The sequence below is a fragment of the Oryzias latipes genome, chromosome 22 (genome assembly GCF_053564925.1).
Source record: "Oryzias latipes strain Hd-rR chromosome 22, Olatipes_Hd-rR_3.1".
Taxonomy (NCBI): Eukaryota; Metazoa; Chordata; class Actinopteri; order Beloniformes; family Adrianichthyidae; genus Oryzias; species Oryzias latipes.
In genome coordinates this window covers 29,418,672-29,429,892 of record NC_136258.1, presented here as the reverse complement: position 1 = coordinate 29,429,892, position 11,221 = coordinate 29,418,672, and the positions used below count along the sequence as shown (strand labels likewise).

The 11,221-nt window shown below is 46.6% G+C and overlaps 2 protein-coding genes across 4 annotated transcripts; one reads left to right on the top strand and one right to left on the bottom strand.

Annotated features, from left to right (window-relative positions):
- Positions 1-1,146: 1,146 nt before the first annotated feature.
- Positions 1,147-7,988, top strand: cdkl1 (cyclin dependent kinase like 1 (CDC2 related kinase)). 3 transcript variants are annotated; one of them, XM_023951706.2, is made up of 10 exons: positions 1,147-1,298; positions 1,465-1,668; positions 2,792-2,913; positions 4,317-4,389; positions 4,773-4,863; positions 5,376-5,576; positions 5,648-5,730; positions 5,799-5,855; positions 5,933-6,094; positions 7,509-7,988. In XM_023951706.2, exons 1-10 carry the CDS (start codon positions 1,161-1,163, stop codon positions 7,605-7,607), a joined length of 1,230 nt encoding a protein of 409 aa, XP_023807474.1. In that variant the 5' UTR covers positions 1,147-1,160; the 3' UTR covers positions 7,608-7,988. The 3 variants fall into 3 exon arrangements, with proteins under 3 accessions (XP_023807474.1, XP_078797349.1, XP_078797348.1); XM_078941223.1 differs by lacking the exon at positions 1,465-1,668 and having other exon boundaries at positions 1,149-1,298; XM_078941222.1 differs by lacking the exons at positions 2,792-2,913; positions 4,317-4,389 and having other exon boundaries at positions 1,149-1,298.
- dmac2l (distal membrane arm assembly component 2 like) lies at positions 7,800-10,111 on the bottom strand. Its single transcript, XM_004082073.5, has 5 exons — positions 10,045-10,111; positions 9,854-9,957; positions 9,225-9,433; positions 8,249-8,420; positions 7,800-8,174 (listed from the first exon to the last, which is right to left on the bottom strand). Exons 2-5 carry the CDS (start codon positions 9,946-9,948, stop codon positions 8,060-8,062), a joined length of 591 nt encoding a protein of 196 aa, XP_004082121.1. The 5' UTR covers positions 9,949-9,957; positions 10,045-10,111; the 3' UTR covers positions 7,800-8,059.
- Between the last annotated feature and the right edge of the window lie 1,110 nt (positions 10,112-11,221).

The following is an 11,221-nucleotide window of genomic DNA, read 5'->3' as shown; positions in this document are numbered from 1 at the left end:
AGTCCCCTTCAAAATAAGAGCAGCAGGGAGGATAGTTGGGGTTTTTTTCAGAGCTGACGCTGTTTTGATGAACTAAAGAAACGTTTTTGCATAAAAATCAGAAGTTTCTTTATAAAATGTACATTCAGAAACATTCAAACTGGCATTTGATGGGAAAAGCTTCATAATGTGAGTTCAGCTGTCTGCATAGGTTCACTTCTATAAGTTAAAAAAATCATAAAATATTTTTTAAAGCTAAAGAGTTTGGTGCCAAAAAAATATCATTTAGTTTATCACACAGCAGGTTAGTGTAAAAAAACACATTTTTCTATTTATACGGCTCCATATAAGACAGAGAAACAGACATGATTAGAAACCTCCAGAAGAGTCTCAGACTTTAGACTTTTATATATAGAAAACGTTTTTAAAACCACAATGCATCCAGTTTTTATGCAAACAGGTTCATGTGTGGTAATGAAGTCAATGAAGAAACTGGATGAGCTGATTTTGAGAATATTAAAAAAAACATTTTATCAGCGAATAAATGTTTGTTTCTTTTTAATAATCTATTTCTTTCAGTAAAAAAAAGACAAAAATCAAAATGATTATTTTTAGGCTCTTGTTCTTCTTTGACCTGATGCTCATTCATGACTGGGGGGTTAAAAGGTCTGACTAAAAGAATAAAAATAGGCTAAAGATTCAAAAATCCATTTGATTAAAGATGCATTTAAAATCAGCCTGATCTACTCTTCCTGAAATCAGAAGATGTAAAGTCCACCCGTCCATTCATTCGTTCATCCGTCTATTCATCCATTTTTAAACCCGGTTTGTCCTTTTCGGGGACCTTTGACTCACTTTTGGCCAAAGGCAGATGTAAAGTCTACTGAAAAATATTGATTTAAATCTTTAAAAATCTTGTTATTTTTAGCCAAACTGTACCAAAATTCACACAGAATTCCCGGAAAAATTAGAACATTTTTCATGTCCTGTTTGGAAAGAAAAGGATTTGGTTTTTAAATCCAGGGACATTATAATATCTCTAATAAACGCTACATTTAAATGATGTTTTGGTGAATCTGTAATAAAGTGCATGGATGGTAAAAAGTTCAGGAATGCATTCTGAAATCCAAAACTACTAAGGGCTTTATTTTGAAAACCCTTGCCGGAAGCGCGCGTGTCTGATGGGGCTTCACGCGGAGAAGGCGCTCCAGCCTGCCGCTCGGGTCGGTGAGCAGAGGAGGAGGAGGCAGGAGGAGGAAGGAGCTCCGACGAAAACATCTGCACGAGTTAATAGAAAATCTGCAAAAATAAAATACAGGGTAAGTTTCCGGGTTTGTTTTGTTGTGCGCGCGCGCCTCCTGCCCGCCCCCCCCCCCCCCCCCCCCTTCTCTGGTCTCCGGAGGGGGGGTCAGTGATCTTCCCCCGGATCTCCGGCTGGTTTTGATGCAGCGGTGAAAGCTTGAACGGGGTGTTTTCCTGCTGCAGGTTCGGATTACCGCTGATCTCCTGGAGCAGAAAAAAATGGAGAAGTACGAGAAGATCGCCAAGATCGGGGAGGGTTCCTACGGGGTGGTCTTCAAGTGCAGGAGCAGAGAGACGGGGCAGATCGTGGCCATCAAGAAGTTCGTGGAGTCAGACGAGGATCCGATCATCAGGAAGATCGCGCTGAGGGAGATCCGGATGCTGAAGGTACGCGAGGAGGAGGAGGAGGAGGAGCTCCTGAAGATGCTGGAGGAGCTGCTGGAAGCCAAAAAAAACATTCAAATGATTTACGTTTAGAACGAGTTAACTGGAAAAACCTTCCTCTAATGAAGCTGAAAGCTGCAGATGTTTGGAGATTTTAATTCAGAATCTGATGGAACAGAAAAACTTCCACAGACGATAAAAGTCGCTTCTCTCCCATCGAACTTCTGGGGCATCAAAATGTAAAATTAAAAACACTAAAATCAAGAGCCAAACAAATGCAGAAAGAAAATTCAAACGGTTTAAACATTTCAGAACCTGAGGGAACAGAAAAACGTCCATATTTAACGAGAATTGTTTTCTTTTTCAAAACCTGCAAAAGAAAAACAAACCAGAGAAGAAACTGGAATCTTCAGCAGGAGCTGAACGTTCGTTGGTCCTGCTGACGGCATGAAGGCCTGAAACCTTCAGAACCCTGCAGAACCCTGTGACCCCTGCAGAACCCTGTGACCCCTGCAGAACCCTGTGACCCCTGCAGAACCCTGTGACCCCTGGAGAACCCTGTGACCCCTGCAGAACCCTGTGACCCCTGCAGAACCCTGTGACCCCTGGAGAACCCTGTGACCCCTGCAGAACCCTGTGACCCCTGGAGAACCCTGTGACCCCTGCAGAACCCTGTGACCCCTGCAGAACCCTGTGACCCCTGGAGAACCCTGTGACCCCTGCAGAACCCTGCAGAACCCTGAAGGCCTGAACCCTTTGCAAATCCAAACGACCACAAACCAGTTTGGGTTCCTTAATGTTCAGTATTTAATAAGTTTTCAGACGGAGCAAAGGCTTCAGCGTCATCTCTGAGCGTCTGAATCTGCTTTCAGGTCACTAATGTAAAAAATCTAAATCTGTCTCTAGAGAAGAATTTAGCAGAAATGAATGTTTGTTCCGTAAACATTTGTCTGAAGCTGGAGGAGCAGAGCTGTTAGAAGGTTGAATGAATTTGCTGCTCGCTTTCATCAAAGATGCGCGGGGGGGGGGGGGGGGGGGGGGGGGCAGGTTGTCGGGGGCAACAGCCTGTTTATCATCTGTTGTATCCGGAGGCTAAAAGAAAAACCTGTGGCGTCTGTCTGTGCAGCAACTGAAGCACGCCAACCTGGTGAACCTGATGGAGGTGTTCCGACGCAAACGCAAGCTGCACCTGGTGTTCGAGTACTGCGACCACACCGTCCTCAACGAGCTGGACCGCCATCCCAGAGGGTGGGCCCGCCTCCGTCGCCACAACTTTGTTGTCAAGGGAAAAAAATGTCGGGGAAGTTCCCCTTTTCAGACAGAGAAGACGTCCCCATGATGAAGAGACAGACGTCTTCACCGTGGAGGACGAGACAGCAGGGAGAACGTGGCGGTGGGCGGGGCTTCAGCAGCACTTGTTCTTTATTTACCTCGTGGTTACGGGGGAGCAAAGGGTACTCTGTTTGTTATGATGCGTCTCCATAGCAACAGACATCCATGTCCAGGGGCGAGAGTCCCCCCCCCCCCCCCCCCCCATTGCATCAGCATCAGTTTGGTTTAATTTGGCTTCAATTTTTTCTGTTTTGAGGGTGAAACCACTGCAGTCTGAAGCTGTTTTTCTCCTCAGTGAAGAGGCTGCAGCTGCGCAGTCGTGCAGACGTGCGCATGCATGGGCGTGGGTGTGTTTGTGTGTGTGTGGGGGGGGGGGGGGGCTGTTTCACGACTTTGTTTTCCGTTTGTTTCTGTTCACCCAGGAGGCCGAGCTGCTCCCTGCGGTATGCTTGCACTCAGGGCCTCCCAGCATGCTTTGCTGGCATTCAGACACATTTTATAGGGAGTGCCTTTCACTGACTGACTGTCTGACCCCCCCCCCCCCCAGGCCCAAATTCAAAGAGGTGAAAAGGGTCTCGTCACAAAGCTGGAATTAGCCTTTTTCACCGCCGCACTGATAGATGGTGCCCCCCCCCCCCCCACACCCCCACACACCCCTCCCCACCCGAAGGAGTGGGGGGCACAGAATTAGAGCAAAATTCAAACTTTTAAACGAGGAACAACAACAAAACAAAAAAACGAAAAAAATTAAAGAGCTGGTTTCAAAAATGATGCAGGGCAGGACTATGGTTACCATGGTTACTAGGATGCAGCACTTCCATTCCCCCCCCAAACCTCTGGAAGATGGTTCTACATCCAGGTTCTGGATTGGTTGCATTGACTCAGGTTCAGGTCTCTCACGTCCTGGAGCCGCATGGCGAGACCAATCGCTCCAGCTCCACGGGTCCTGCGGCGGACCGTCCCGGATGCTCCGCCCAACAGTAGCCGGGACGGGGTTCCTGAAACCCCGCTGCCCCGAAAGAGAAACAGCAGGTTCAGGAAATGGATGGCAGTTCAGGAGAACAACAGCATTGGATGTGTTTTCTACCCGCTGTCACTGAAAACGTCACGTGCCCAAAGCTGAGTCCCTGATTGGTGGATGCCATGCGGCGGCCTCCCCAGACTTCTGATGTTTAGATGTTCTCTGGACTTCCTGGATGAAGCTGTGAAGAACGATGTCTGCTCTGAAACCTTTGTAGATTCAGAACTGGAAGGCGTTGTTTGTTTTTGGAGCCAAAAGCTTTTCCCCGTTCAGGTGGATCTGTTTTTTTCTCCTGCAGCGTTCCTGAACATCTCGTCAAGAGCATCACCTGGCAGACGCTTCAGGCCGTCAACTTCTGCCACAAACAAAACGTGAGCGCCTCCGTCACTCCGAGCACTCCGCCTGTTTACTCCAGCTTGTTGTCAAATTCCCCTCCTTCCTCCACACCTGCCCCCCACCCTCACCTTCAACCCCAGCCTTTGCTTCATGACTTTTTAATCAGAAATCTTTTGGCTGAGTAGCACTTTAGGAATCATCTGGACGGCGCAGACGCATCACAGAGGCAGGAGCTCCTTCAGAGCTCCTCAGACCTCCTCTAGAGCTCATCTAGAGCTCATCTAGAGCTCCTCAGACCTCCTCTAGAGCTCATCTAGAGCTCCTTCAGAGCTCCTCTGGGTTCTCCAGAGGCTTTGCTCCTTCAGCTTCCAGCCTCAGACTGCTGCCTCCCTCTGAGCGTCTGCCCGTGTCTCTGCAGTGCATCCACAGAGACGTGAAGCCGGAGAACATCCTCATCACCAAGCAGCAGGTCATCAAACTCTGTGACTTCGGCTTCGCCCGGATCCTCAGTGAGTTCAGGACCTCCTCCCTCCAGCGCGACACCCAAACCTCCTGAGCTTGTCTCTGTTCTGCTCTCGATGAAGAACCTCGAGCGTTTGGTTCTATCAGAATTGAATCGTTCCGCCGTCAGAACCACACAAACCAGAACAAACGTTCTCTCTTCAGTCTGTATGCTCCTCTTCCTCATTTCAAATCGATTGAAAATGTCTAAGGGGACATGTTTAAGGGGAATGCAGGACTTTAGACTGAGCTAAAATAGAATCGGTCAGAATATACTCTGACCTCTAGAACTTCTGGACCCAAAACCACAGAATCCAGAAAAGTCCTGCTCCCTGAAATGTGATCTTGTCCGACTGAAGATGGCCGTTGTTAAACCCTCCTATAAAAAATGTCATTGACGGTTTTGACGTCACAGTTTGGCGACAAAATAAAACTCTTTACACATTTTTACAAACTGCATTTATGCTCATCGTGACCTTTCACCCGGATTCTGACCACATGACCCGTTTGTGTCCGCCAGCCGGGCCGGGTGACTACTACACGGACTACGTGGCCACCCGCTGGTACCGGGCCCCCGAGCTGCTGGTGGGAGACACTCAGTACGGCCCCCCCGTGGACGTCTGGGCCATCGGGTGTGTCTTTGCCGAACTCCTGTCAGGAATTCCTCTGTGGCCCGGGAAGTCGGACATGGATCAGCTGTACCTGATCCGGAAGACCCTGGGTAAGGTGATGGGGGATGGGGGGGCACCACACAATGTGTAGGTTCATAACGCATCCCTCCCTCCTCTGAAGGAGACCTGATTCCTCGACACCAGCAGGTGTTCAGCACCAACCAGTACTTCTGTGGACTCCCCGTCCCAGAACCGCAGGAGCGGGTGAGCCTGCGAGCCGCACCGTGGTCAGAAAGCGCCGCCTTCATTCACCCGCTTTTGGGTTTTTTCAGGAACCGCTGGAGCAGAAGTACCCCAACCTTTCCCAGCAAACTCTGAGCCTCCTGAAGGTGAGAAGGTGGACCGCACAGACTCAGAACCCGGGTTCTGCTGGTTCTTCAGTGTGGAACCTGCTTTTGTCGCTCAGAGCTGTCTGAAGATGGACCCGTCCGAGCGGCTGAGCTGCCAGCAGCTCCTCCAGCATCCCTACTTCAGCTGCATGAGGGAACGGAGCCAAAGCTCGGCGCCGGAACCGGACCGGCCCGGCAACAAGAGAGCCCGGCTACCCCGCAGGCCCCTCCCCCCCGGGGTGAGCACGAGAAAACACTTGAAAAACGTTCCCGTCATCCTGTTTTAGCTCACGGAGCGGTAAGATCCGTTCACACGGTTCCTTCTTTGACCCGTCCAACAATATTTACAGATGAAACGAGTCTCACTACATGAAAAACACCTCCAGGTTTTATCAACGTTAATCTCAAAATGAACGAAATATCAGATTCTTCATTTAAATGTAAATTAAAAAAAACCTAATTGAAAAATTAAAAATGTTTTTAATTTAAAAGAAACATAAAATTAATCTGTTTCATATTTTCAACTTTGTTTTTCCTTTTTTCTCCCTCCATACTTTAAATCTCAAATTGCAGTTTTAATTCATAATCTTTGTTTTTTTTTGGGGGGGGGGGGTTGAGCCCATTGGTTACTGAGACACCATTGGCCGGTTATTTTGTTCCATGTGGCGACAGTTTTAAGTCAATCGTTTTTTATTCATAGTTTCAGTATTTTGTTATGTTTTTTTCCAAAAGTAAAATCCGGTTTTTCCTCCTCTCGAAGCTGATCCTGGCATGCCCCCCCCCCCCCCCCCCCCCCCCCCTGCCTTTGACTCTTTAGTTTAGAGTAGGTTTTTAGTTTCATCCCGTAATCTCAGTTGTCAGTGTGGATTATCCACAATCAGGCGCGTAAACTGGACAGATAATCTGAAGTCATCTCCAAAATCCGCCTTGAAGTGGGTGGTCGTGTTTTGAGTTAACCCCGCCCACCTCAAACTTGTCAGAGCAGCTATTGGGTGAGACAAAGTAACCCCCCCAATAATGAATTTAGCTTTCATTTATTATTACATTGATTGTGCATCAAAAGGCTGCAGGATGAATTTAGGATATGTGTAAAGATGGAGCGATGAACAGGAGACCATTGACTGTAGCTGGATGGGACTGAGTGACTCCGCCCCCGGCGTTCCAAACAGGAACAGGAAATCCCACAGATACCTGTTCCTCCGTTGTTCTATTGGTCAGAAAAAATCTTTTTTAATTTATAAACTGACCAATCAGATGCTTTAATAAATGTCAAACCTTAAAAACAGATTTCGTGTAGGGGTGTGGCCTTCCAACAAGCTCACTCCTGATTGGAGGGACTGGTTGCCATAGAAACAATGACTCGGACTCAGACCAATCCATGCTTGCCGCCGACGTCTGGCTCCAACATGGCGGCGTCCGTATCTTGAAAAAAAGTCGTGACTGAATTCATTTGGGCGGAGCTGGAAGCCGTCACTCAGTCCTCTGATGCTGTCGTTGCTTTTCCTGCAACCTGCCTCTAGTGGCCTTTGATGAAACTGCAACAGTTGGAGTCAAACCTTGGGACTGTGGCTCAGGGACTCAGTCTGCGTTTGTGGAGGTTTCAGCCTCAGCAGGCCGTCTGCTCACCATCGTCTCGGTTTCCTCTGTCTGCAGCATCTGCCGCAGCTGACCGGCAGCAGCATCTTTCCCGCTCTGAACAACAGGAAATACCACGACCTGCGCCGGTTCAACTACCACCTACCAAACATCTGAGCAGCAGCTGCTGCGCCCGCCGGCCCCCACAGTCCCGCTAACACGCCTGTCCCGCCCGTGCACGCCTCCTGACAAAGAGCTGCGCTCTGCTTGTGAGTAGACTGAGGGTCAGACTCCCGTGTAGCGCTCCGCCCCTCTTTGCCAAATGTGTTCTACAGCATAGAGCCGCACTTCCACCATTTGTCACATAGATCCAAACTCTACAGATTTATTCACAGCAGTGATCCGGTCACAAAAGTTCAACATTTGAGGGTTCAAGTCCCTCGTCTGCCCTCCAGATTATTTTAGGATAAATGCCAAATTATTTTAGGAGGAAAACTGAAGATGTCAGGATTTTCTGATGTAGAAACATCTCAATAAAGTACAAAGAATCCAACAAAACGTCTGAAGCTTCTTCTGTGTCCGGGAGAAAAAGAAGAAGCAGCTTTGGGTTTCTGAGCGGCGGTGGAGCATCAGTCCAGGTCCAGAGTGACGTCCAGGCGAGGCAGCGCCCTCTGCAGTCTGTCCACGGTCGACTGTTTGTCTTTTATTCCAGGAAGATCGCTGAGAAACAGAGACTCCAGATTCCTGAGGGGAGGGGAGGGGAGGGGGGGCTTTACGGAACTGCCGTTTGGACCAGAACTGAGACCGCGAAGACCAACCTGAGCCGGTGCAGGGCGACCACGCCCTTGTCCGTCACGTTTCCACACGACACCACCTCCATGCTGAGCAGACTCTGCTGCAGGTTCTCCACGCCGCTCAGCCGCTCCAGACAGGCGTCCTGGATGTAGACGCACCTGCAGAGTTTGATCTCCTCCACGTGCCGCAGACCCTCTGAGGACCAAGAATGACACGCGTGTTTGAGGAGGTCCTTTGGTGGGGGGACCTCCACCTCTGCAGGAGATCAACCGCTCTGAGGATTAAAACAGGTTCAGGAGCAGTAAACTGCCTTCTCCTATTCTGGAAAAGTCTGGGTTTGGTGTCCGTGAGGATTGTACGGTGGCCCTGAAGTGTCAAATCACATCAGCAAATCACATAAAACAAAAACATTTTACAGATCACAACCACAATTAAAAAAACTAAACTTCAGAAACCAAAATGTTTTGGAAAACAAAATTAATTTCCAGAAAACAAAATGAAATGTTTAAAAAAGGAAACCCAACAAGAAACCGGAAAAGGTATCAACTCAGAGACGTGATTGGATGATGACGTTTGTCCATCAGTACCTTTTCTGGTTTCCTTTTTTTAACATTTCATTTTGTTTTCTGGAAATTAATCTTGTTTTCTCAAATGCTTTTTCATTTTTGTTTTTTACGTTTTGGTTTCTGAAATTTTGTTTCGTTTTCTAAAATGTAATGCTTCTTTTTAACATTAATAATGTTGTTTTTTATTGTCGTTGGGATCTTTATAAACTCCAATCGGACGGGTGTGGATCCTGAACAAACATGTTTTTGCACATGGATACAAACAGGACGGGGATTTGAGTTAAATGTTCTGACTCTGTCAGCTTTTATTTTGAAATGTGCTGCACAACTATTAAAATATTTTGGGTTTAAAGAAACTGAACAGGAGAAGACCGGCGTTCTGCCTTTGTCTGTTCTCAGAACCAGAACCGGTTCCGCCCCGTCAAACACTGACCCAGGTGGTCGAACCCTTGGACCATGATGCAGGACTCCGTGGCGTCGATGCCCTGGATCTGGTACCTGTCCAGCGGTCCTGTCGGCAGGGCGTTGTAGTCCAGATGCCAGCGGTCGAAACCCCGGAACCGGACTTTGGCGCCGCACCGGAGCAACCACTCTGCTGCAGCTCGATCCGGACCGACCGCCTTGATCCTGTCGTGGTCCACCCTGAGATCAGAGAACACGTTTAGAACCCAAGGTCCTGGACGTTAAAGGACAGATCCGGTCCAACATGCAGAACCAGAACCATGTAGGAACAGAGTTCAGCTCATGATGAGTTCATGCAGATCCATGTTCTGCATGTTTATGGACTGACTGCACATGTGTGTCCTCGTGTACATGAGAACATACATGTGTGTCCTCGTGTACATGAGAACATACATGTGTGTCCTCGTGTACACGAGAACATACATGTGTGTCCTCGTGTACACGAGAACATACATGTGTGTCCTCGTGTACAGTCAGTGTGTGGACCACCATGTTCATGATGGGATGTTAGCAATCAGCATCAGGACCCCTGAACAGTAAAGGCCATCCCTGCATTGGGATGAAGTTACTGCGCATGTCTGTCTGCCACAGGCGCCTCACTTGTTAAAAACGGCGTTCAGCCACCCCCAGAAGTGTCGCCGGCCCCCCTCCCTGCTGCAGACAGACGTCACTGCACGCGGCAGCAACAGCAACATGGCGCCGCGCTGAAAGACAGAGAATTCACCGAAACAAAAAGAAAAAAAACGGTGAAAGAACAAACGGAGGAGACGGAGGCGTTCTCGCAGACTCACCTGTCTTCCAGCTAAGTTTGTTTACAGGAGCCGTTGACCTCGCGTCACGTGATATAAACGTCCTCTCCTATTGGATGTACGGCATTACGTCAAATGCAGAAGGAGGCGGGGTTAATTCAGAATCCCTTCTTGTCTATCCAAGTATGGGGCGGATTACTGTGAACTTTTTTACGTTACTTAAATACTTTACAAAGTTAATTTGATAATTTAACATCAAACAAAAAAAAATATTCCATTTCCAGTGTATCATTTGGTTGAAAACTTTAATTCTGTCTCCACATACATGATGTGTGGAGCTCTGGACTATCAGAAAAGTAAATAAAACCATGTCTGATTCAACGGTTATTTATTTATTTTGAGATTAAATTGTTTATTTTAAATTTTATCTAAATATTTTTCCATGTGTCTCACAGCTTAGTTCATGATCAAATATTATATCCATACATTTTAAATCTCATTCAGTTGATTCAAAGATTTTATTGTCAGCGTATTTCTACAGCAAAATTCCGTTGGCACTCAGTCAAAAAGAAGTAAACATCAAGAATAAATAAAATAATATAAGAATATAACAACATTAGTATTCTTAAAGTACTCTTAAAGTAAGCATTCTTAAAGTCAACATTGTATATTATTATTTTTTACATATTAAGAAAATTTACCGCTAAGTCAGTTTTTATGGAGACAGATTGCGTAGATAAAAAAAGATCTTTTTCCAAGATATTTACAAAAGCAATAAACTGATCAGCAGTTAGAACCAAAAGCCTCATTGTGGATGAACAGGTAATTTTGGTATTTTCAGATCATTATTAAAATCAGCTCTAAAAAACGGTTTTTAAAAAAAAATTGTTTTGAAAAACATAAAATAAAAAACATCTCCAAAAACACACTAAAAAATATGACAGTGTTTTAGGGCCAGTTCACAAACAATTCTTCTTTTTAATAACAACTTTTAGGTCATAAATTTACGAGTAAAATAGTCATTACTATTAAATTACAATACTTTTTCTTGTAAATGTACGTGAAAGATTGATGAGGAAGAAACATTAAAAATGTCTGTATGTCGGATCCTAGCTTGAAGATGAAAGATGTGGAGCATTTTGTGAAGCTTTATTTCCAGATAAGTTTCAAAAAACCAACAATTCTGAACCTTCTGGTGACTCTAAATCAGATTCCTAGT